The sequence below is a fragment of the Anastrepha ludens genome, chromosome 3, assembly GCF_028408465.1.
Source record: "Anastrepha ludens isolate Willacy chromosome 3, idAnaLude1.1, whole genome shotgun sequence".
Classification (NCBI taxonomy): domain Eukaryota; kingdom Metazoa; phylum Arthropoda; class Insecta; order Diptera; family Tephritidae; genus Anastrepha; species Anastrepha ludens.
In genome coordinates, this window is record NC_071499.1 from 75,246,894 (window position 1) to 75,274,530 (window position 27,637).

The 27,637-nt window shown below is 36.8% G+C and overlaps 1 protein-coding gene across 1 annotated transcript in view; it reads right to left on the reverse strand.

Annotated features, from left to right (window-relative positions):
* Window positions 1-27,637, reverse strand: part of LOC128858223 (otoferlin-like) — a 192,099-nt gene that overhangs the window by 69,801 nt on the left and 94,661 nt on the right. The window contains exons 7-8 of the mRNA XM_054094303.1: window positions 6,265-6,457; window positions 633-1,068 (exon numbers count right to left, since the gene is read on the reverse strand). Of these exons, the coding sequence (XP_053950278.1) occupies window positions 633-1,068; window positions 6,265-6,457 (629 nt within the window). The remainder of the gene's footprint in view (window positions 1-632; window positions 1,069-6,264; window positions 6,458-27,637) is intronic.

The following is a 27,637-nucleotide window of genomic DNA, read 5'->3' on the forward strand; positions in this document are numbered from 1 at the left end:
ATAATTATGATAATATGCAGAAGAGCAGGAGCATGAAGGCTTGCATATAATAGTGGATAAATATCAACCTGTTGTGCTGCTGTTAAATTTGAGAATGCTGTAAAAGGTCAAATTTCAGTGTATTATTTATGCATTTACAGTTATGTAAATGTATGCATGTGGTGTGTACTGGGGATGTGAGGACCACTTTAGTGGAAAGACGAATTGAGTATTTGGGCGTGAAGTGTCAACAAGTGGGCAATGGATATTTTCCAAAAATAAAAATCAGCTACATATTGTGTACGACTTTTAAGGCCATTTTCATTTCACTTCGAGAGGGTGCGCGCCATAGAAAATGCTCACTTGTTGCTGACTTTTGTGTGTTTCGTTTGTTTGTTTTTTTTTGTATGTCTTTTGGTAACGGAAAATGAAACCGGGATACAAATATATTCCTGGAGTTGCACATGTTTTGCGTCAACCTTGAATTTAACTTCATATTTTCCATATTTTTTATCTCATTTTTATATTATATTTGTATGCCTTGCGGTGGAATATATGAACATAAGTACGTGATTTGCTAGTATGTATGAGTATTTACATATACATTTTTATTTGTGTACTTTCATACGCGTTTGCGATTAACTCGAACTTACCTGCCTTCATCCTCGGTGCTACTTTCGCGCGACTGCGATGTCTGCCTGCTACGTCCCAAACGCATAATATTGCGCACCGCACGCATGGAAAGTTTCTTCTCTTTAGGTTGTGAACTTTCGCTGCCGCGCATAGCAGCAGCAAGTGCGCTGGCGCTGCTATTGCCCGTCGCTGTTGCTGTCGTGATGGTAGTGGTGGCATTTGCGTTGGGTGTGGTGGTGAGAAGAGTGGTAACACTACCGCTGCGACCAGTTGTCGGTGATTTGCCGAATTTATCAAATTTTAATTCGATTCTTTGGCGACTTGACGAGACGCTGGTGGTACTATGTTGCGCAGCGGTCATGACGCGTCGCAGCAAATGACGTTTCTTTTGTGTGCCATGTGATTCACTGCCGCTGGAGGCAGTACCAGCGCCGGAGGTAGCATGGCCACCCGATTCTGTAGGGAAGCGAGAGGTAAATTGAGTGGTGAACGTGGGAGCAGGCACTTGAAAATTCGATTTCATCATTTTCTATCAATAATTGTTGAAAATTTTGTGCTTTGTTTAATAGTCGGCCCATGGCACTTCGTAAAATATTTAAAATTTTTCACATTTTTCTAAATCGCTGTTACTGTTAATCGCCATGTTAATGTTATTCATCTCTGTGAGAGCTTCATAAATTTGTATATTGCTGGCACATTTTTAAGCGTGAACGGAGAGCACTCCGGTTAAAGAATCTCCACGATCGAGTATTTTTTTTATTAGATTTTTTTTCGTTTTTGATGTTTTATTTATTATTTTTTAATTTTTGGTTTTTTTATTTTGTGGACGTTGGCAGTTCTAATGATTTACGCTACAAGATTTAAAAACATAAAAACTCAATCCAACATAGTTGCTGCTTACGAGTATGTTTTACAATGGAAAATGTAGCACTCGGTGAATTTATTAAAAAAAATACTTGGAACTAAAACCTCTCTTCGATATATCAAGGAAAACCTTCAGTGATTTTTAAGCAAAGAAGGCTCGCTAAAGTACAAAAAATTTAAATTCGACAATTATTGCGCCAGTAACAGTAGAAATGCTGGGAAATCGACATGCATATCTTCCTTTTGACCACAACTTTTTTTAATGACTAGATAATGGGTTTTAAAAATTGTCAAGATCCTTTTGAAAGTTAAAGAAGTAAGTAAGTAAAAATAGCCCAAAAATTTAATTATAAAATATTTTTTCATGCCCCGGCAGAGACAGTCAGAGGTAATGTGTTTAAAGCGCATTGCTTCTTGCAGGCCCGTGCGCAGACTCTCAGATTTAGGGGGGTTCCAACTTTTGTTGCAATGCTATTTTTTTTTCTTATCGATTCATGTAAAAAAAATTTTTAAAACTTCGTCTGGGGGGTTTGAACCCTGCAATCAATGTAAGCGACTATAGAATTTAAAAGTAATACAATTTTTTTTCTCTTTTTTTTTAATTTAAAATTTGAACTATATTTGAAAATAATTCGCGGTCTCTAGCTGCTTCCAAGAGGGGACCCACGCGTGCTTCCAGTCTATTCATGTCGGAGAGTTTTAAGGTCCATATTTCCAGCCATATAGCATTTCCAATGGCGCGTGATAAAACGCTACTTTTATATGGACGATTATAACCACGCAAGCTGCAGATATGATTATGGAATTTTTGTGGCGAAATTCTGTTTCTAAAAAACGCTAGGTCTCCTTCATGAAGCTTATCCAAGCAATAAAGTACACATAAAAAACATACCTTTTGGTTTTCACAGTGGCTCAATAAAGAACTCGGACACCCAAGTGATATGGTTTTAAATCAAAAAATATATTTAAAAATGCGAATCTAATGCGTTTATGGGACACATTTATTTTCGGTCTTCAAGCGAATTCCTCAAAACTGCAAAAAACATAAACAAACTTCAACTCATTCGTACATAGAAAACACAAACATAAAAACTTAGCAAAATACATGCTAAAAAGAACTCGGACATTTATGTATATAAGGTAGAGTTAGGGAAATAATATTTAAGAAAAAACAATATAATTAATACTTAGTCGGCAAGCCTTTCTTTTTCTCACAACATTCAGATGGATGGATTCGACTAATTTCTTGCATATTAATGAATCTATTTTCCCCCACTCTTCTTTAATAGCATCTTCTAACTCTTTCTTGCCCCTAATAGCAGGCTTTTTCAGTTGGTTTTCCAAATGAGCCCACAGATGTTCAAATACATTGATATCTGGAGATTGTGGAGGTGTTTCGAGTACTTTAGGGCGGTTGTGCATAAGCCACTACACGGATATCAAGTGCCTAATGGTTGGGATCGTTGTCTTGATAGTACTAGAAATTGTACTTAATTCCCAACTTTTCAGCACTTTGGACCAGATTTTCTATCATAATTGTCAGGTATGGTTTGTGGTCCACATTGCCGTCAATGAAGCATACATTTCCAGTACCAGCAGCGGGCATACAACCACCCATGTTTAACTGTCGGACGCAATTTTTTTTCAGCAACTCTTTATTAGGTCCTCTTCACACATATGATTGCCCATCTGAGCTAAATATGTTAATCCTGCTTTCATCTGCAAATAAAACGTGATTCCAGAACTCGAAATCCTTATTCCCATAACGCTTTTCGAATTTTATTCTTTTGTGTAGGTTAATCTCGTTGACGAAAGGTTTTTTCGTGTAACCCTCCAATTAGAAATATTCTTTCGCATCACTATTTGTATGTTTTTGTTGCAAGCTGAGGAGCGCTCAAATTTGGATTTTTCTTAATTTGTTGCACTATCTACCGGCCGCCGTAGCCGAATGAGTTGGTGCGTGACTACCATTCGGAATTCACAGAGAGAACGTAGGTTCGAATCTCGGTGAAACACCAAAATTAAGAAAAAGTTTTTTCTAATAGCGATCGCCCTTCGGCAGGCAATGACAAACCTCCGAGTGTATTTCTGCCATGAAAAAGCTCCTCATAAAAATATCTGCCATTCGGAGTCGGCTTAAAACTGTAGGTCCCACCATTTGTGGAACACCATCAAGACGCACACCACAAATAGGAGGAGGAGCTCGGCCAAATACCCATAAAGGGTGTACGCACCAATTATATATATATATATATATGCACCGTTCATCTGCATCCGAAAACAGTTTTGGCCGCCTTAATTTATTCTTATTTTCCACGGATTTTGTTTCTTTGAAACAGTTTATCACGTCGTATACAGTCGAACGGGGTCTATCCACTATTTCTGCGATTGTCCGAACGGTTCTAACCTTTTCATGATGACTAAGATTTACATAAATATCTGACTTCAATTGAGCTTTGTCCACGCTGTATACCCAGGTTTATAATTTAGACTTTTATTCAGTAAAGCATGACTCAAATTTTACTTTACCGCATTGCGTTTGGTTCTTTCTTTGCTGGGAAAGCAAATTAACTGTGTCATTCTCCGTTTTAAAGTGCCCAACAATCGCAATAATGCCAGATAACCGACTTCTTTTTTGACACCAATTTTGCGAATGCTGCAAGATCAATTTTTTTATAACAAGGAGGTAATGGATTTGTAAATTATTATTACTATTTTTAAAATCCTATTTGAATATCTCATCGAAAACTTTAAACATAAAAATATTTCACTTGCATTTCTTACAAAAATTTTGAATTTGAAGCGGTCTGCCATGTCTGTCCGAGTTCTTTATTGAGCCACTGTAATTACTATCTAGTTTTATGTGATACCTTTTATGTCATTACTTTCAGGTTTCTGGCTTTCTATGAGCTATAAGCGCATATAACATAATCCAGCCAAGCCAAATTTTCTTCTGCGTAGCTTTTTTGCAAATAAAACAATATTTACATTTTGAAAAAGATTTCTCCACGCTAAACTAAAGCTAAAAGTTCGAACTTCGCCCTTTTTTTGAGGTGTCACTTCGCCAAATTGCACAACTTTAAACTAAACTTAAAAGCTATAAGCCTCCGGAAGGTTTTCGGTTTTCAATTTTCGGATGGCGATATACCCTGCTATCCCCCCTCTACATTCTTTTTTCCAAAGCGTGCGTACTGAATATTTCCCAAACATTGTAAATATTAAAAATCAAAAAACAAAAAAATCATTAACTACTCAGTTATTCTCGCTACTTTATGTAAACTTAAAAAATTCTCTAGTTAAAACTCCCTCACAAATACTTGAAATTTATTTGTCTGTATGCGCTCACACACACATACGTACACGGAAAAGATTTTTTTGCAGAGCAAAATTTGTCTGCAAAAATGTATGGGTTCATTTTTATTTTATACAAAATGTATTGTTTTTTTTTATGGAAATTTTTCTAACCGCACAACATTTTCTTTTACTTTTGTGTTTGCTCCATCTACATACATACTTGCGCGTCTGTTTATTCACATGTCAGGTTTTCCCTTATTCTTTATATAACTTCACGCTTTCGTTATTTTAACTGCTCTGCGAAAACACCGACAAAAAATAAGGAATTATTATTTTAGTTACTTCATAAACTTTTTATATCATATATTCATCAATTATGCACTTCCATATTGCTCAAGCATAAATGATGTTTTCTGTGCCTACTGCCTGAAAGCTTGTTACATTATGCAGTATTTTAATTTGCGAAATTTTCCTTTATTTACATAAAAGGTTCCTTCTAATTTGAATACTAGCCAGTCGCAACGAATGGGATGCATTTTAAATTTTTAGGCTGTTCAACTCTGTTGCTGCCTGTTTGCTTTGTACGAGAGCATGTATCAATGGGCACTTGTAAATTTTTGAGTAAAACGAAGCTGCAGTTTTGAAGGTTTGTAATAATTTTTTTTAATTTTTACACCCTCATGGCAGTATTATATTTTATTTTAGGTAAATCTTCGCGCTATTTTACGGTTTGATGAGTTACATGGATGCACCTAAAATACAATCGGTATTGCCACTGAAGTATTTATTTATTTCACATAAAAGCGCTACTTCGAAACTTGTTGTTTTTTTGTTTTTTTTTGTGTAGAACATTAAATTTTTCGCCCGCATTTAAAATAAAAAACGAAATTGCAGGGCACATTGAACAGATAGCATTTGCACAGCAGCTGATTTAAGTTTTTTCGCGCTATTTAGCTCTTAAAATCGCAAGTTCTGGTTAAATTACTCATAATACTAATTTTTGTTTATACATTTTGACATACTAAAGATTAAAAGCAAAAATAAAATGCACTGTTCTTGTTGTTTTTGTTCTACTGATACTATCTGCTATGTATGTACCTTGGCACTCAGTAAATTTTTTTAAATCTTTAGTTTTAATTTATCCGCACATCTGTTGCTACGCAGCTCAATTATTATCGGTTTGTTCACTCCACTTAACGCCTAGTACACGTGCGCTCCAAAGCTTCACCAATAAATGGACACATTTCTTTTAACTTTTCATATTTATATTTTTAAGCAATAAAGAAGCTAGTTAGAACTTTATTGAACACCCACTGCGTTGATTTAAAATTGTTCAAATTTTTTCAAATTTCACCCATTCTCATTTTAGCGCAAAAATGTATAGCACAAATGAGCTAATTTTCAAATATTTCCGAATTGCTAGATTTTTGTTTCAAAATATTTCATTTGATATTCTTTCAGTATCACTTGAAATTTCGCTTTTTATTACTTTACCTCGATTCAAACTACGCTCCAGATTCGCTATGTTCTGTTCGATGTCGAGAAGCATCTGTTGATCATCGTCCAAACTTTGGCTGCTACAGCTAATATTCTGCTGCTCCTGTATGGGTCGCACCAGATTGGTCGGCTCAAAGTTACCAGCAGCATCGTCGGGAGATGTGTATCTCGCCTCGAATACAACAAGTACCTGCGTATACAAAGGAAAAAGACCAGAAACGAAGAAGCAAAAACATAAAATAGAGTTCACATTTGGTAAATATTGAGAAAATTGCAATTAAGAGCGTGCATACAATGTAACTAAGAGAGCAAATGGCAATGGGAAGAAGAACAAATGAATGCTATTAATGTGAGCGCACGCAGTGTCCTTTGCTTTGGCGCGCATTTTCCCTTTTATGAGGACAATGTTGCAGGGCCAATGGGGTGATGGCGCTTGTTCTGTGTTGTAGCTAATCTTTACTGTTCGGCAGTGCCCACGAGCCCAGTTGACATTCGGCGTCACGATTGCTGCCCGGCAACTGGGCGTAAAAAAAAAATGCTTCATTCACATGGGAAAACAGCTGTGCCGTGCCGGCCACCTTGACAAGGAAGTTAAAAAATCAAAGACGTTCATAGTTGACAGCAGGCAACTATATAGTATTTTTACAAGCCACTTATATGTATGCAAATAGATACATGCATAAGTATGAACACACATGTTGTTGTTGTTGCTTTGCTCGTATGGCCTTTATGGCGTGTGCAAATAACACATTTTGAGGCCATTAGCAACAGGTTGAACGGATCAGCGCGGCATTTGATAGCTAACATTCTCCCCATGTCCTTCAAATCCAAGGGCAATGCCGCGCTAAAGACAAACGTTACACTTAACCTTTTTTTGCTAGAGATGCCTTAGTAGGTAGGATTATTTTTAAAATGTGTTAAAAAATAACCTTCGCCTGATGAGTCGGTAGGAATGTTTTAGTCTTTTTTTTCAAATTTCTAAAATATTTTTTAATAAAAATTCAAAAATCTATGCTTAAACTTTTTGCTGGTGGTGATGCCTTAACCGGTGGGAATATTTATAAATTTTTTTTTAAATTGTTCAACTTTGTTTGTAGCAGTAATTTAAAAATCTACGCTCAACCTTTGTTGCTGCTGGTGATGCCTTAACCTGTAGGATTACGTGATTAATTTTAATTTTAGTTTTAATTTTAATTTATTTCTTTTTCTTTCAATAAAAATCCTTAATATACATACAGAGAAACTCAAATACACTCAATGAATCCTATGATTTAAATACAAGACCAACTAGTAGGGATGTCAATCCTGAAATTCCGGGATCCCAGTGTTTTTGTTCCCGAATATAAGATAGAAAAATCCCCTTTTATAGCAAAATGGCAACACTGAAAACCGCTTTGGGTTGACAACAAAGTGTGTAGAGAACAGTAGGATTTTTTTTGTATTCAATGTTCAACTATTTAAATAAGCAATATATTAATATTCGAGTTGCATCAAATAATATTAAAATAATATAATATGAATGGGATCCCTTAAGGGTCCCCTTTGTCAGTTGTACTATTTGTCATAGCATTAGAACAATTTAATAAAATTATTTTAAAATATAGAAACATAGGTCTATCTGTTTATGACGCAGTAATTTTTACAAAAGAAAAGAATTTAACTAAAGTAAACAACACATTTAAAAATATAATTACAGACATAAATACGTGGGGTGAGCTTTTCGGAGCAAACCTATCAATTGGAAAATGTAAAATATTGCATATTTGCAAAAAACGTTATTGTTTATACCCCACTTTGACAATTAATAAATTGAATATTGAAAATGTAAGCTTCTTAAAAATTTTAGGCATAACATTTCATAAAAGATTTAAATTTAAGCAACATTGTTTAGTTTTAAGAAGAAATCTAGCTGCCAGACTCAATATACTCAAGTATTTGTCATCCAAACTCTCCTTAATCCATACAAACACCTTAGTCAATATCACTAGAGCAATCATACTTTCTAAGATAGACTACGGCCTACCTGTGTACGGATGGACCGCCAATACTAATATTAAGCTACTTGATGCTCCATACCATACCGCTGCTCTTCGTAGTATAAACGCGTTCCCAACATCCCCCGTAAAATGTGTTTTGGCTGAAGCTTTTCTCCCTACTATAAAGGAACGTTTAACCGAAGCGACATGGCTACTAATCGAAACTCTTTTCTACTAATAATCATATTTTGCACAAGGATTACATATCGGCGTTCCGACTCAAACGTAGAAATATGCTCAAGTCCACAATTTGCCGCTGTATTTCGAATGGCTTAGAGATTGATTTGACTCCACCTAGGAGCTGCACTAAATTAAACTCCCAACCATAGTGGTTTATACATCTATAAATTAAATTTCAACACTGTTCTTCATGCACTTAATAAATCTACGACAAGTAGTTCGACCTATCAACAACTCTTCGCAGTAAAGGAAAGAAAGGAAAGTTCCTCATTTGTATTGATAGCATGCCGTATATTAAAGCCATACAAAACATTAATAGTAGTAGCAAATTGGTTGAAAAAATAAGAAACCTTTGTCTTCGAAACTTAAAAAAGATCAACATTATGTGGGTACCAGACCATAAAAACATCTTAGGCAACGAGCGAGCCGACGAAACAGCTCGACTTATGCCAGCAAAAAGCCCATTATTTCCAGTTTATTGACAGAATGGTATACGTTTACGTATCGGTTTACTGAATTTAACGACAAGCGGAAACCACCTCTATACCCAAGCAATATACCTCGATATTTATCAAGCCAGTTCGCCCGACTTAGAATTGGACATACTAAACTTACAAACCAACACCTCCTCACAGGAGGTACCCAACAACAATGTCCATTTTGTGATAATAACTCATCAGCTGACCATCTTTTAAACGATTGTCGTACCTTAGAAAGTTTCAGGAAAAAAACACTTCGGATCCACCAAACCTTCTGCTCTACTGGCTACTGTTTCTACCACCAATTTAACTGCTTTAAATAATTTTTTGAAAGATTGTAACTTAAGTACTACGATTTAATATGATTTGCTAATAATAACACAGACTGTTCTATCTAACTATCGAGTTGTAGGCCCTGGTAGCTAGTACTCGTTCTTGTATTAGTTTTAGTATTATATAACAATTCTAATAAATAAATAAATAAAATAATATGAGTGTACGGCCCTCCGCTTCAGGTACGTACATACAAGGTGAAATCCAAAATAAACAAGGCTGAGCTGTAATAGAAACGACAGAAGCTTTGTTCTCATAACTTCGGGTTTATTTATTCAAAATAGTCACCTCTGGCCTCGATACACGGTTTTTCGCGATCTAAAAGCTTTTCGAAAGAGTGTTCAGGTCATTGACCGGAATGCCCTTCAGGATGTCAGCACAAGGATTTTAAATAGCCTCTGCGTACACAAAACGTTGTAAAGGAAGTTCTCGTCTTTTCTCGCCTCTTTAATGAGATCTTTCGAATGTTGAGTTCTGAGCAATTTTTGGTCCTCAGTTAACTTGTGCGGAATGAAACGTGCACAGGCCTTTCGTAAGCCCAAACGATCAGTTACCATGGGACAAATCGATGTTTTGGAGATATTTAACTCCGATTCCATGAATTCCAACGATGATTTCTGTTCATTTTTGATAAACTTAGGAACAATTTCGATTGATTTTCAGTGATGAATGATTTTGGGTGGTCCGTATGTTCATTGTCATTTATGTTCACACAACCAAATCTGAAACGTGTAAACTACTCATGAACTCTGGCACGAGATAGACAATCATAGCTATCACCATTATCACATATGTGCATGTTAAAGTACTATTACATAAATTCGTATAAATTTCACTATTGTCTTTGCTTTTCTTACTAATGAAATAATTTTCGTTTTAAAGAAAAATTTATTAAAAGACATTTATTATTTATTAGATGGTAGGAGAGCTTTTAAAATTTTTTTTTTTAGATGGATATCTAAATACCGGGATAAATCTCGGAACTGCGGTTTCGAAACATCGAAAAAATTGGCATCTCTACTAGCTAGGTAATCTCACTTGGAGTTGTATCTTAACTTTTTTAAACTTTCCGCCTCTCATACTCTGCAATTCACAATTTTTCTATTATTTCCCTTCTCTCGTACTTTTTTATATATTTTTTTTCGTATTTTTTATTTCTACTTGATTTGGTTTGTTTTACTTGATTTGGTTTGTTTTACCTATACTGGTTTGTTGAAATTGAAGTGAAACTCAGTGGGGTATTTTTGATGTGATTATGTAGGTGCGTGCGGAGAGGAGTGCGTGTGAGAGAGCATCAAGGCTTTAAACCCCTTGCCGTTTCAAGGCTGCGTATAGTACTCGTAATTTGAGACACTGAAGCATGGATGCTGCTCCTGAAATTATTCCATTTGCTTTGTAATGAGTTTTGCCGCGTGTAAGGCATTAACTTGGGAATTAAAAGTTACGCAAATAGGTAGATATTTATACATAAATATTAATGATGCAATGGCACTGCTTAGTGGAGTGCTCTGCTTCACCCAGTTATGTCTTTCAATGACAAAATATGGCTTTCCAATTAAAGTATTTTATTAAATGAATTAAAAATTAGTAATTATTTAATTGAAGTAGTTCTCGTTATTATTATTAAAATGTTTTCCCAGCTCATTTTCATAAGCACTTTTTACGTCCAGTTTTGTGTTGTGAAGAAAATATGTATAGCAAATGCTTGAAAGGAGTATACTCGCTTAATTCCAGGCATGAGTTAGAGGACAGATGCAAAATAACTTCCCATAGAAGCGCTCGAAGGTTTTGTCGATTCATAAAAATATATGCTGCCTGCCATTGTCTTGCCGTAGCAAAATGCCCTTCCTATTCGCCAATGCTTATCGCTTCTGTTACACCGCTTGCTTCAATTTGCTTTGCTTCTGGCAACAGAAATCCGCATTAAGTGTTTGGGACGAAGGAAACAGCTAAAAGATTTCAGCTCAACCCCATCAAACACATTCCGGCAAAACCTTCTTAGCTGTCCATTCGGACTTGACCATCGTTGGAGTCGGCTCAGCGGGCTTTTGACCACGATCTTTTTCGATCAGCCTCTACCAAAACCTCATCTTCCATGCACCAGAAAGAAATCGTTGGAATCACGGATTTTCTGTTGCACCTTTTATTCAAAACTGTCCAAGAACTATTTTTGGAGCATAATCGCAACTTCAAATTGCCGTTTAGTACAACAGGGTGCAGTGTATATATGCAGGCTAGACATCTTACTTCTAAATAAAACTTTGACTTATGAAGTTCAGTAGCTGTAGTGGTGTATTCCATTCTCTTAGTAAATGCGTCTAGGTACTTAGACTTTAGTTTGTTAGTTTGCAAAATTATTTAGTATTTATATCCATCAGCTGTTGCTTTTTTTGTTTTTTTTTTTGAGGTTATGTTGGGTGACAGAATATTATATATGCTCCTAGCTCCTAGTTGGGGCATAGAATATTTGATATTCTTATCAGAATATTACTTTCTAATAAATCTCACGAATACTCAATGGGATTGCGGAAGTGCACTTATGTCCATGTCTTACCTTAGTTGTGTAATATTCTGCCTCAAACTCTATATAAAATATCCAAATAATTGTACTTGCCTATAGGTGACTCGACAAAGTCAGTTTTGCGGTAGTAACGGTGTATCGTTCTGGCCATACTCGTATATCCCTTTCTGCCCAAAGCAGTTGCGTGCCTCCACCATACAAACTTGCCGCTTTAATCCAAATACTCGAAACTAGCTTTCGACGAAAAAAGTATATTTTTTATGAAATCTATTTAGTTATGCAAACAACTCAGTTCTTATTACTGAGAATGTAGACGACCTACAGAGACTTATATTCAAATTTGAGCAAGATGCCGAAGTGTACAAAAATATGCTGAAAAAACCAAATGCTTCGTTTTGTCCAAAGAATCCATAACGCAGGTTCTTCAGTTAAATTCTATCTGGAATCAAGCATCACCAACAATAGAGATTTATGAATAGAAGTAAAGCAAGCGGCAAACAAAGCAGCATCGCTGTCTGAGAACTTCTGTATGGAGAAACAAGCCCATGAGGATCGAAGGCAAAATAAGAATCTATAAGACGTGTATTCGACCAATTCCCACGTATGCTGCAGAAACAAGGGCGGTCATTCATACATCGCTGTAACGCAAATATATATATAAATATAATTGGCGCCTACACCCTTTTTGGGTGTTTGGCCGAGCTCCTCCTCCTATTTGGGGCGTGCATCTTGATGTTGTTCCATAAATGGAGGGACCTACACTTTTAAGCCGAATCTGAACAGCAGATATATACTTTTTTTAAGTTTTTATGAGGAGCATTCAGAGGCATTTGGAGGTGAACGTGATCACGGATGGCTTAAAGTATGGATGGCAGTACTCTGTGAAGTGCGCAGGTATCAACTTGTGTTGCAACTTTCAAGGAAGTAAACACTCGATCTGACGGCCAAGTGGCTTCGGCTTGATGATAGTGCGATCAAAAATGGTCGGGGAATGCTTAACTTCCCTTTCGTCTGCATTCAAATTCCTTGAAATCAGGTTCATTTGCCAGGAACATTACTGGAAACTACTGGGTGGATGAGCTAGCTCACAGGGGATCCATGAGATTGTTTTTCCTCGATATAAGAGGCTCAGAATCCCCTGGTCTGCTCCTAAAAAGGTAGACTACGCGTCAACTCAGCGAGCGCAGGACAATTACAAAACCATGCAACGTCGCGGAAGCCTTCAGACTGCATGTTTATAGGAGGTTGACAAAATTACAGCTTTCGATTTTTGTGGGTGCTTTTACCGAACATTGGCCGCTAGGTATGCTTGCTATGAGACACGCAACTAATTTGAGTCCTATTTGCAAAAGCTGTTTGAAGGTTGAGCTGGAATTATCTCAGCATCTTCTCCTCCACTGTTCTCCTCTCGCAGCTTTAAAACATAGACTTCGAGCGCTACTCCCTTCTGTGCTGCACTCGCAAATATAGCGAACACAAATATTAAGAACTTGATGAATTTCATACGAATAATTAGGCAGTTAATACAACCGTGGTTAGATATCGTTCGGTCTTTGGTTCTTCATTACCTCGTCTTAACTTTCAAGCTACCCCTTACAGTTTCTTTTCTGTCGGGTAAGACCCCGTCCCCAAAGGACAAATTTGATTTCTCGCATGGTAAACCACATAGCCTAACCTGACCTAACATATTTAATGACTTACACATATGGCCATTAAAATAGGTACGTTGCCTTTATCTATCGATTTCATTGTGCTGCTCGAAAAAACTTAAAGTTATTGTTGAAATTTCGCTAACTCTTGAATTTTAAAACAAACAAAAAATCCCACAAATTTATTGAGAAGGGCTCGGGTCCTATTAATGAAGAGGAGGCAGCCTCTCTTACCAATATGTCATAGTTCGTTCCCAGTTATATTCTTGTGTCTTAGGACCCAAATTAGCCGGATCCGACCGTGTGTTCCTAGCACACCAGTGAGGACTTAGGATGAAGAAGCCTTGAGTGCCGCCTGGCCGTAGCTCAGAATGGCAATTCGCTCATCACGGAAGTTCCTGTCTAAGTTTATCGACACATAGACAGATGTTATACACCTCCACTTGGAAGATGCTTGGAAAACTATTCCCTTGATAAAAGCTCTTAAGCCCAAAAAGAACACGACACCGATTGTACAACATGAACCTGCCAGGCAGTATAGCTCGTAGAGCTCCTCTGTTGAAACAAGCAAATTTAAGGAAGAGGTAAAGTTTCACTCCAAAGCACGAGTTACGGTGTGGACCAGAGTGTACGAGAAAATACTATAACATACCTTGAAGAGATGAAACTAAAATAAATTTATTGTGAAATGATGCCGGGCGAAAGGTCAGAAGTTCTAAAGGGTAAGAGTTCTCGATGCGGTTCACAAAACAAAAAAAATAGTTAAGCACAGTGGCAGCAACACAATGATTAATAGATGCTTCTCTTGGAGTGGAGTAGGACCTACTCACCTCACAACCAAAAATATGGAAAAATATATTTACAAGTATATACTTCAAGAAGTGATGCTACCATTTGCTGAGGAGCAAGCCAAGCCAATCAATAGACTAAAACCCTATTGAAAACCTTTGGGGAGATGGGGAATCACAGTCCCACAGAAACCTGCAATAGGATTATCAATTTTATGTCAAATCGAATGCTAAAAGTCATTGAAAATCATTATTGATTAAACTTCGATAACTTAAAGAGCATTTTTAGTGTTTAAAACCACTAAGTTCTTCCCGCGGCCGCCGTAGCCGAATGGGTTGGTGCGTGACTGCCATTCGGCATTCACAGAGAGAACGTAGGTTCGAATCTCGTTGAAACACCAAAATTAAGAAAACATTTTTCTAATAGCGGTCACCCCTCGGCAGACAATGGCAAACCTCCGAGTGTATTTCTGTCATGAAGAAGCTCCTCATAAAAAATATATGCCGCTCGGAGTCGGCATATATATAATTGGAGCGTACACCCTTTTTGGGCGTTAGGCCGAGCTTCTCCTCCTATTTGTGGCGTGCGTCTTGAGGTTGTTCCACAAATAGCGTGACTTACAATACAATTTCAAGCCGACTCCGAACGGCAGATATTTTTTTGAAGAGCTTTTTCATGGCAGAAATACACTCACTCGGAGGTTTGCCATTGCCTGCCGAGAGGCAAGTTCTTTTCCTATTACATTTATTTCTATTTCTTACAAATTTTAATGACCATATGAGTATTTCCTTTTTGTTCTTATTGTCACTAGTTTAAGTTTTAAAAGATTCTTTAAGTAAAATTTATATTTTTTACATTAATCTATGAAATAAAAACCACATACAATTGAATATCTGTTATTATCCATTTAAAAAACTTGCATTTTCCGTATGGACGTGGGAGTACCTGTTTTAATTACCGTATTTGCGTAACCTAACAGAGTAGAAGCAATTTAGATATTTCGGTTGGCATAGAAACAAATTTATAGTCCAGCATGTCGCAATACTTTTTAATAATGTTTCAAGGTAACCAAATTTTAGTCATTGAAATCTCTAAAATGTAGAGAAAAGTACAAAACTTTCTTTCAAACATAAGATTTGACGGCTAGAATTCTCTACGAAAATATTTGTCAGAAAATTTCAGTGAACGTTACCGATGACACAAACACAGTTAATAGTAGCTTTTACTCGTAAGCATTAGAAAATCAACTGTGCACTGCTTCATGCTCTCTATCTATTTACACCAAATTTTTCTACCCAATTTCCTCCACATTATTTTCTTTCTCCCCATGGCGAATACCAGGAAACAGCTGAATTGACATACATCACATTAATTTGCTGCATTAGCGAAAGAGTGCGCAGACTTTCTCTTTGCTTCTTGTAACTACTCTCTTAACTCCGTACCCGAGTCAAGTACGATTACTCTCAGTAGGAAGTAACGAGCCGCCGACAGTGTATGTAGAGGTAATTGCATGCAACATGTGCTTCCTTTGACTGCTTCCGATGCCTCGCACGTAATATCTACAAATGTCTGCATTTGTATGTATGTGATTGTGAATATATTAAACACTCTCAACGATAAATACATGGACGTAGGGATAGTAGTTAGCGCAAGCGATGGCGAAGCGTAATCAAAACAAAGAGCAAAATTACGCTAAACTATAAGTAAATTAAATTTGGAAATTATACAAAAGGAAAAAATGCTTTATTCGTTTACGTTTGTCAGTATGTCGTAAGATATAACTGTAGCTATGTAATATATGTTATTTAAGTTTGTGGAATGTAATAACTGTCAGTGACGTGTTGACGACAAATAAACGACTACTGGACATGCAAAGCAGTTCGAAGCAAGTGCCAAAAGGCGCACATACACGCATTTAACAAACCTGACTTCACGCACACAAGCATACAGAATGTCCAGTAGGATATGCACAACGACTGAAAGGCAAGCTTTTGTTACTGAAGCGATATTTCATTGCCGGCAATTATGGAAAAACTTGGTTTATGGCGAAAAAGTTATTGACAGCATGAGTCCTCCATGAAAGCGAACGCGTTGAAAGATAGAAATAGGGACAAAAGTACTTAAACGCCATGTCACACACTCAAAAGTTCGCCACAACTTTGCTTGCTGGCGTTCCTAAAGCAACTGCCAATCAACTGGCGAAATGACAACTATCCAATTAGAGTGGTGCGCTTTGAAGTGATAATAATACTTCACACAGTCTGTTAGCTATCAGCATTGCGTCTAATTTTGCAAGGTAAATAATTATCTGCTCACCCTAGACTTGAACTAAAATTCCTTTAATTTCTTCTAAAAATTATTTGCGCTTCAATCGGCCAATTAATTAAGTTGAACTGACTTCCACTGAAAACATTTATTTAGCTTGTACCTTAAGGTATAAGTGAAATTTCTGGAGCCTTTCAATATCTTCATCTAGCGTGTGCTACTTATTTGTTAGTAAATGTTTAGACTACATTTCATCTTAAACAAACCGTGCTACTGCATCACCTGTGGTCGGAGGCTTGCAAATTAAATATTACTTGTTGCCGCTTTTTCTTTTTTCATTGGTTTCCTTGCTTGCCACAAACACACCAGTGCTCGCCAGTGGATCACAACTAATGACTTTTTGTGTTGTTTGCACATCTTCTCGTTATCATAATTTACTTGTTGCTCTGTTTATGCTCTTACATTCCAGCCAGCGGCAATAGACAACAGACCACCGCTAGGTTGTTAGGTAATCTACCAGTGTTGACTTTTTACTGTCTGGCTGTGTGATTCAGTTCTTTTTAAGTTTAAGCTTTTGCTTTTCATAAAATTGGTTCTTTTTTGTGCCTCTCGTTCGTTTCACAAAACCGCATAGCGTGAACCGTTGGGTAGTAAGAAACTTTACGCTTAACCCTTGCTCTGTATAAGGAGAACTTACGTATGTGTATGTGAATATGTGTTCATAAGCAATTTTTTATTGATCATCAGTAATGCGTTTCTTAAAAGTTTCAAAATTTAAAGATATTAAGTGAAGCAAATTCCAATGAACGGCGTTTGCTCTTAGACTTTACAGTTAGAATATCCTTTTGGAGCTTCCCAATTTAAGCTTCCTGGGAATATCGATAAAAATAAATAGTGAAAAATGAATGAGTAGTCAAAACTGTAAAATACGAAGCGCTGCTATTATTTTGACTCCCACTGCACTTTAGGTTGCCCATAATTGCAAAACATATTCATTCTTTACGGGACACCCTCTAGAAATGTAAGGCATCCAAAAATACTATATTAAATATGAAGTTTTAAGCCGGTCGGAGAAATTTTAAAGATTCCGAGTATAACCTTAATTTTTCATCTTTTAACACAAATGTATCACAACGGACAAATTTTTAAATTTTTGTCCAAATGGGCTCCTTGACAGCCATTCAACCTAATCTAAGACAAAATGTACACATATATTAAAAAAAAAACTTTGGAGAACAAAATTATATTTTTTGTTGAATATTGTCGGATATGAATAATTTTTGATAATATCTAACAAAATTCCTCCTACATTTTTTACTTATTATTGTTTTTTTTTTGATTTTGAAGCGGAATATACTCGATTCTTTATAATATTTATATAAAATGCGATTTTTGCTTTAAATTGAAATATATTACAAATATATATTTGAGAAAAAATAAAATAATTTTTTTAATGGTTTTTGGAAATAAACAATTATTTATCATATTTGATGAAAAAAACCCACTCAGATTGTTTTTTATATTTTTAAACTTTTTTTCATTGTGGAGGAAAATTATATTTTTTGTTGAATATTTTAGGATAACCACAAGTTTTTAACATTTTACGCAAACCTCTTTTAATTTTCCCTTTTTTGTGGGGGTTATTAATCTTTGTATAAGAAATAAATAATATAGAAAACAAAAATACCATAGCCTTCCAATCCTTACTCCTGCACAAAAGTCAGCGCATTATTTGCATTGTAGCTGCTAAAATATGTAAAAAAAAGACATAGTCACACATTGCATCAGTAGGGTCAACAAGAGGAAGCGGGCAGCCGCGATAAATGCGCAGACACACCAAATTTAGCGACTCCTCATCCATCTGTGTGATCCTTCTGGTAGTAAAATGTGACACACAGATGGCGCTCCAAGCAGTAAGAAATCGCTGTTCCTAAGAAACGACAGGTGGGCATTCCCATTACTTAGGACTGGTGGCGGCAGGCTAATCACCTACCCTGTCACAAATCAAATAGATTAACAAAACCGGCGCAAGACAAGTCTTGTCGAGGCCCTTTGCTCCTGAGAGGAGTGCACAAGCAAAAAACAAAATTTTTTTTAAATATTGAAGAAAACATTATATAGTTTTGTGGACCATGAACAATTTTTTGAGAAAAATGCGTACTAGATTTTTTTATTTATTTTTTGAAGTGGAACATCCACGGTTCTTTTATAAAATTTGATTTTAGTTTTATTTTTAAACATATTAAAAAACTGTATTTGAGAAGCAAATTTTTTTTTAATATATTTGGATATGAACAATGTTTTGTAATTTTAACAAAAAACCTCTTAGATTTTCCTATTCCTATTCTTAAGTAGAATATCTTTGATTGTTTTTAATATGATATGTTTATAATTTACGTTTCTCAATTATAATTTTAAGTATTAAAAAAAAAAATTTAGAAAAAAATATATTGTTTATTAAATATTAAAAAACAATCCCTCTGTCTCTACTAAAATTTTTTATATTTTCCAGTAATAATATAGCTCAGTAATCTCTACAAGTTTCATAATGAGATTCCCATCGCGTGGAGTTAGTTTGTCCAGAATAAGTTTTGACTCTAAAAATAAATTCAATTTTTCGATTTCAATAGAAAAAAATAGCACTCTTTATTTATCTTTGACTTCTTTTTTGTATTTATTCATATTTATTCACAGCACTTAAAGGGAAGTAATAACAAACACTTTAAATTCTTTGGAAAAACAACAACTAAACGGTTTTTTATTAAATACTTAATGTGAATACGTATTTTTTTGATTAATTTAAAATTAGGTATGATAACCGTTAGCTTCAATAACACTTTGCTGGCACTTTTTCATCGAATGCACCAATTCCTTTACGTAGTACATTCGGTATATTCTGCTATGGAACGGATCCGAATGGTCCAGTTTTCAATAACTCTTCCGCATAGATCCGGCTGAATTTGAGCGATGGCATGTGTTATGTTCACCTTTAGAGCATCGGTCGATTGTGGTTTATTTGCATAGACCTGCGAGAGATAACCTTACCCTCAAATCGTTCATGCAGAATGTCAATCGTGGCGTTTGCTGTGTGGTACGTAGCGCCGTCCTGCTGGAACCACATGTCGTCTAGGTCCATATGGTTCAATATAGGCCATAGGAAATTGGTTATCATCGTTGTGTAGCGCTCGCTGTTGACGGTGACCGCCTCACCAACGTCGTTTTCAAAAAAGTACGGACCAATGACGCCGCCGGCCCAAAATCCACACCAAACGGTAACTTTTTCAGAATGCATTATCACCTGGTGAACCTCGTGTGGATTGGTGTCGTCCCATATACGGCAATTTTGTTTGTTAACACAGCCATTCATCCAAAAATGCGCCTCGTCATCTAAAGATGATTTTTCGCCCAAAACTGGGGTTCTCTTCCAAACGATTCAAAGCCCAGTCAGCGAACAAACGGCGTTGTGTATGGTCATCAACTTTGAGCTCCTGGGTTAGTTGGATCTTATACGGGTGTAGGCCCAAGTCCCGACGCGAAATTCGCTAAGTTGAAGTCTGCGAAAGGCCAAGTTCTTGTACACGGCGAGGAATAAACTGCCTCAGGTTCAGCTGTACACTTTCACGGACCGCGGCAATGTTCTCGGCTGATCTTGCGTTCCTTGAACGTACGGGTGTTGGTTGATTGTTTATTGACCCGATCGTCTCAAATTTGGCCACCAAACGTTGAAGAGTCGACTTTGAAGGGCCACCACGTCTACCGAAAAATTGGCGAAATGCGCGCAACGTTTGCGTTAATGAACACTCATTTTGATAATAAAGTTTTATCATTTGAACGTGCTGTTCAAACGTGTAACTTGCCATGATGATTTGGCAGAAACAACTGAATAATAAACAAAAGATTTGACAGATGTCACCAAAACAAAATGGCTGCCATAGGACGCCGAAATCGACCCGCGCCAATTGAAAACCCCTTTATATGCTACATTAGAAAATATATAAATAAATTTAAACTAGCCTTCATTCGTAGTTAAGTGTGAGAGCTGCCATCTCACATAAGCTGGGTGGAGGCTCCCGTAGACTACTAAGTCGATTGTGTGACCACAGAAGGCACTTTTACCTCCGCTTAATGCTACTTATATATTAAACCAATGGGTATAATTTATGAAGCGCAAAAAGTTGTAAATACTTGCTGAATCAGAAATGTGAAGAGACGTTGTCACATCTTGTCATAGTGGCGCAGTTGCGGAGGTGGTGAACTCATTTTTGCAGTTTTAACAGAAATCGGAGATAAGCTTTCTATCCACAGCAATGATTCGCAAGGCCTAAAAGCATGAAATGAAAATGCCGTTTGAGACAGCGTTACACACTTTTTGGATGGCTGTTACGTCCACGAAATGCTCTCCTTTCAACCCATTTTTCTGGAAAAGGTAAAAATCTCACGGTGTCTAATAAATTGAATAAAGGAAGGAAAGGAAAATTAAAATTCGATTTATAGAAAAAACAAAATGGTTACATGTTTTGACGGTGTAACAAACACCAACTTTATTCTGCGAGATATCTCAACTGAATGTTTTATCAGAATGCAATACTTTTATGCTTTTTAGATGACCAATTACAACATTATCAATTTTAATAAAGATTTTATGAAAGTTTTGATGAAAACATTTGAGAATTATAAGATTTGTCATGCATGGAATATTAAAACATTTTTGATAGCGTTTAGGTCCTCGGCTCATTTGAAATGGTGTATTTTTGGGTGTTTCTTTAAACGCGTGTTAAACGAAAGCAAAAAAATATTTTTTATTTTTGTTTTGATTATTTTATTTTCTGTTCTATCGCTACAAAATAAAAACTTTTTTTTGCCATACGAGGTTCTTTCAAAAAGTTGTCAGCCTTCAAAAACGGTCTTCCAAAAAACTCACAGGTGTCTGAAATCAAAAAGACAAAAAGACGATCTTAAAAAAAAATAAAATTTGACAAACGACGGAAGTTCAAAGACAAAAAACCGGGGTTGACCCTTTTTTTTTGATTTTAAAGGTTCGAAAAAAATACCAAAAAACATTTACTTATTACGAAAAAGCTGATTCTTAAAAATTTGTAGCTGCCAAGACTTGCATTCAACAGTGGGAAACTAAACTGCCCTCTCTCAATAAATTATTTACGATCGGTTTACTTCTAACAATTTGTGCACTGATCAAGTTCTTCTGTAGCTTATAGATTTTAGCTCGTAAAAAAATCTTACCTTTTATAACCCGGTCATGAAGATGGGGAGCCCTTGTCGGGAAGTTGGTAACCTTTAAGGCTGTTGTTATTGTTATATTAATATTTTTGGGCGGCCAAATGGGTTGGTGCGTGATTACCATTCGGTAGTGTCCAGGATTTAAACCCTGAACATGAAACACCAAATAATAGAAAAGGTTTTTAGTGGCTGTCCCTCGGTTGGTAATGGCTAATCTCTGAGTGTGTTTATTCCACGAAAATCTCCTCATAAAAAACATCTGCCGTTCAGAGCCGGCATGACACTTTAGGCCCTCTAATTCGTGTTTGGAATAGCACGGCGAAACTCCCGATAAAAGGTGTAAGCGAAAATTATATATTACTTGAATATAAATATATACATTGTCATTATTATAATTACCAACAGTTTTATCCTACATGCCTGTGTGCTACTCTATGACTGAGTATGAACACTTTTTGATAATGCTAGGAGTGTTAGTTTATGGTTATAAAAGCCAAGTGTCAAAATCTTCTTCATAAAACTGTGAATAAGCTTAATGTTGAAACGGATCAGCTAGAATAAAAAGCCCCTCTTAAGTATGATACTACCATCTACTCATAATATACAAACGAATTCCCATGTGCTACACCCCACAATCACTTCGCGCCTATAATCACACTAAACTAGCCATATTCTGTACTTGCGATGTCGTCAAAAGAGTAAACTTACTGAATATAAGCAATGCTTCCTTATACTCAAATACGTACGTATATACAAAACATTGTATATGTAGGTATGCCATTAAATGTATACAATCCCATAGTATAGATATCTACACCGGTGTAGCTAGTAAGAGTAACAGACAAGGCATTAGACGTATGTTTGCGCAATTCGCCACCGCATTTAGTACACCATTGAGACTCAAATGAATATTTTATATTGAAATGTTCGGCAGCTGTACCAAATAACCAAAAATAGGCTGAATAAAGAAGACTTTAGTAAGCGGCATGTTGAAAATAATAATAACAATAATACTGAAAAAGAAATGAAACAAGCAGAAGATATTTACTCCTATCGTAGCCACGTAAGAAACGTGCCTGTGTGCTGGGCCCACCGTAAGTTATAATATCAGGGAAGTGAATTTGGCAGAACAGTTAAAGATGGTTGCTTGCACAGTTAAGTGAATGATGCTGGAGGACAAAGTTGGCAGACAGTGAAATTTGATATGTGTGTAGAATGAGTTGCAAAGTAATGTATGTGTGTAAGTGTGCTCTGAGGGTAACCCTGCAGAGAAAACTTGAGCTAGTGACAGAAAGGACTGATTAGAAACTAGTACGAGTTAAAAGCTTAAAAAAACCTCCTCTACTTGCATTAAGAGAAGTCACAAATATTTTCCTGTAATAATAAAGACGGCGCACTGGGCGTACAAAGCCTTCTTAAGTTATGGAGGAAACACTTTTTACGTGCTGAATGGTGACAGCAGTGAAAGTCACAGAGTAGTTGAAGAACCTGAGATCCCAATCGTTGACGAGAGGTCTGACGTTTTGCTAGCCGACCATGATGACGAGCGAGTAGCAATGAAGCGACTAAAGACCAACAAGGCCGCGGTAGCTGATGTACTACCGATTGAGCTTTTTAAACATTTGCTCCTATGCAAAATATGATCGGATGAATGCATGCCTGCCGATTGGCATTTAAGTGTGCTCTGCTCAATCCATGGGAAAGGTGATCTTGCAGTCTGTGCCCATTACCGCGGGATTAGTCTTCTAAATATCGCCTATAAGATTCTAGCGAGCGTATTGTGTGAAAGGCGGAAGCCTATCATCAACTAACTGATTATACTTTATCAGTGTGGCTTTACACCTGGAAAGTCCGGCGTCGACCAAATATTCACAATACGCCAAGTCTTGGAAAAGACGCATGAAAGGAGAATCGACACACATCATCCTTTCGTCGACTTCAAAGCTGCATTCGACAGCACGAAAAGGAGTTACCGCGATGTCTTAATAAACTAATACTGTACGCGCAAAACTAATACGGCTATGCATTACTCAATACCAACAGCGCCGTCAGAATTGGGAAGGACCTCTCCGAGCCGTTTTATACCAACGGGAGGGACTCGAAGGCCGTGAAAATCATCGTGTCGTTAATTATTAGATGCCCACCCAGTATTCATTTCAATTTGTGCATCGGTATAGGGCAATGCCCAAGAATACGCCTTGCAGTTTCGTTCGCTACTTAGACAATTTTGCAGATTTTCCCATATTTTTAGGTTTAGTCAAAACGGCAGTGACAATTCTCAAATAGTTTTTATGCAAGCTCGCACAGTATTTAAAGCATTTTTATTTCTAGGAGCCCAAAAATGATCTGGAGTGCTTCAAATCTGGTTGATATATAAGTATGGTTCGTTCTCAATATAGTTCCTTAGGAGCTTCTTCCCCCTTTTCACCCCTTGCCCAAGTTGCAGAAGTTATCTGGATCTACATATGAATGCTCCCTTTATTGCGAGTTTTTCATCAATCTGACTTCCTTCAACAACGATGATACCCGCTACGTACGAGGGTTGTTTTAAAAGTCCACGCAAAAAAAAACTACTTAATTGTTTGGGGTAAACCTTCTTCATTTTTCGACATAATCTCCTTCTATTCTTCTACACTTTGTCCAACGCTGTTCTAGTTTGTTGATCCCTTCCAAATAATAGGATTTGTCCAAGTGTGAAAAATAGCCATTCGTTTCTGAGATCAGTCATTCGTTAGAATAAAGTCTTTTCCACCAGCCATTTCTTCGAATTGGGGGACAAATAGTAGTCCGAGGAACTCGAGAGAGCATTTATTTTTTAAAGATAATCCCTTTCAAATGTTGGCCGCAACTATGCCGTCATTTGGTCCCATCAACGTCTTCAACGGATGAAAACATCGACAAAGTCAAGAAAACGGTGCTGGAAAACCATCATTTAGGTTTGAGGGAGGTAGCTCGTGACCTCAGCGTGTCTCTCGAATCAATTCGCAATATTTTGCACCATCAATTGGGCATGAGACGCGTGGCTGCTCGACTCGTTCCAACAGAGCTGAATTTCTTTCAAAAAATTCCTCGGAATAAGGTGGCTGAAGACATGCTTGAGCAAATGGTTAAGTGAATTCGGACCCAACGTTTATCCACCGCTTCATAACAGGATTCCATGGCTACATGAGTTTGACATGCAAAGCAGTCAACAGGCGGCTGAATGGCGCTATCCTCATGAGCCGAAACCAAGAAAACAACGTCAAAGTCGGTCAAAAGTGAAAGTGATGCCACTCGTTTTCTTTAATTATTATGGTGTTATGCACTCGGAATTCGTTAATTCATTTCAAATGGTTCTACGGTAAATAAAGCATTATATTTGGAAGTTATGCGTTGTTTAAGAGACAATGTGCGTAGGAAACCGCCCAATTTGTAGAAAGAAAACTCATGGATCTTGCACCATGATAACGCGGCGTTTCACAAGGCTCATATTGTGAACACTTTTCGACCAAAAACTCGACAATTATCATCGAACAACCACCGTATTCACGAGATTTAGCCCCCTGTGACTTTTCCTTTTTCCAAAACTGAAATTGCCACTTCGCGGACGCTGCTTTGAGTCGATAGAGGTCATTAGTAAGAAGTCGCTGAAGGAGCTGAAGAAGATCTCTTCAAACGCCTTCAAAAGGTGCTTTTATGACTAGTCTAATCGTTGGCATATGTGTATTGCTTCGAATGGAGCCTAGTTTGAAGGCGACAAAATAAATTTTAATAATTAAACAATTATTTTGTGTTTTGCTGAACAACTCCCGATACTTTTTTGACAGAATGTAAGTGCATACCCCCACAACTAAAAATTCAAAGGTGTGATATCAAACGATCTTAGTAGCCAATTCACAGGTCCGAGACGAGGTATTAATTGCTTATTGAAACGATGACGCAGTAAATCCATTGTCTCACGGACGGTATGGGAAGTAGCGCCATCTTGTTGGAACCAAATGTTGCGGAGATCACAGGCTCAAAAAATCGTTTATCACGGCGCAACAGCGTTCGCCATTCATTGTTACATTGGCGCCAGTCTCGTTTTTGGAAAAGTATGGGACGATGATTCCTCCAGCCCATAGACCACACGACAATGTTGCGGAGATCACAGGCTCAAAAAATCGTTTATCACGGCGCAACAGTGTTCGCCATTCATTGTTACATTGGCGCCAGTCTCGTTTTTGGAAAACTATGGGACGATGATTCCTCCAGCCCATAGACCACACGACACGGTGGTTTTCAATGGTTGTTCTTTAATGGCTTCGGATTTCTCTTCAGCCCAAATACGTAGCCATTAAACCAAAAATTGACCTTATCACTGTACACCATAGTTTGACCTGAGCACGCGATGAACACTTTTCACAGAGCGTCGATTTTCGTAATACAATTGCACGATTTGTAAACGTTGTTGATGCGCAAGTCTTTCCATGATGAAATGTCAATGAATACTGAAAAAATTATGTATTGAGTTTGACAGTAGTCATGCGTGATCTGTCAAAACACCTCCTTTGGAAGAAGTCCCTCCAATCTGATTACCCCGTATTATATTTTATATTCGTTACACACATTACAATATTATATTGTATTTCAATTTCTAATTAATTAATTCATATAAGTTTTTTTTTGTGAATATTTTCGGTTGAACCCAGTTTTGTTACTAAAATTTGTACGTTTAATTGAAAAAAAAAAATATTGTATTAAAAAGTGGCAGCCCTACACAAAGACTTTGCTGAATTAAGTTATTCCCAAACACGTTTCGTTGCATTTCTGCCTGAAAATACTTATTTAATTGCTGTTTTTAAATTGGTGGCAACGCTAGACAAAAATAAGTTTGGATTAAAACTTTCTCAAATAGCTTTCGCTTGATACCAGTATTGTAATGTATTCTTCTGTTTTGCCTTTAAAGCATAAGGATAGATAGGATTGCCATAAAATTTGCATGTATTTATAGACACAAGTGATAATTTCTTATAATGGTGGCAATACCATAAATGGTATCAGTTATTTATACCTTGAACTGAGCAGAGAATTACACTTCAACATGCCATGCAAAAAAAATTTTCTTCATTATTAGCCCATATGTATGTGTGTGTGTGTAACACAACAAATCTACAACAAAAAATAAAATTTTATAGGTCGGTCACTAAAAATCTCAACTATCGTATTTAATAATACTTCCGAGCAATCGAGAGGTGGTAGTCCTCTCACTTCATAGGATATCGCCATGTAAAATTCATCCATTGTTTACATTTAATAAAGAAAAAACGTGAACTAAGAATGGTTCCAAATTCGAAACGAGCCAAATGCATTTCCCAGTAGAGTAAACTCCTGTTCTTAGCACAAACAGGACTTGTATTTTGCTTTGCCTCATTTGTCTTTGCTACAAAAGGCAGCTGGATTGTTTAAGGGGCAGAGCACACAGCGCACGGGTATTTCGAAATGTCTTTTAAATGCTCACATTTTAACGAATTTGTTGCGGCTTGTGATGGCAAAGTTTTCGCATTCCTTTTTCAACGACCTTCGTTACAACTGCTTCAAACCTTGAAGGCAAATACTTAAGTTGTTTGTTTACGACATTTCCTTTATGTATCCTTATCATGTTCTAATTAATTTTTGTATCCGTTATGAAGTTTACTTTTAACCTTATCGGTAAAAATATATTGTAGTTACAATGAATATGTATAAACGGGTATAGTCGCTTCTGAGAGTTTTCAAAGCTGAATACTCCGCCCTAAAATGTTTTGGAAATTTAAACAGATTTGATGAATTTTGCGCTTCTAACACTCACGGACGGTTTCTCATGAAAAACCAACTGTCATTCGAGCGCGGATTAAAACTATAGATTCCCTATATGTGGAA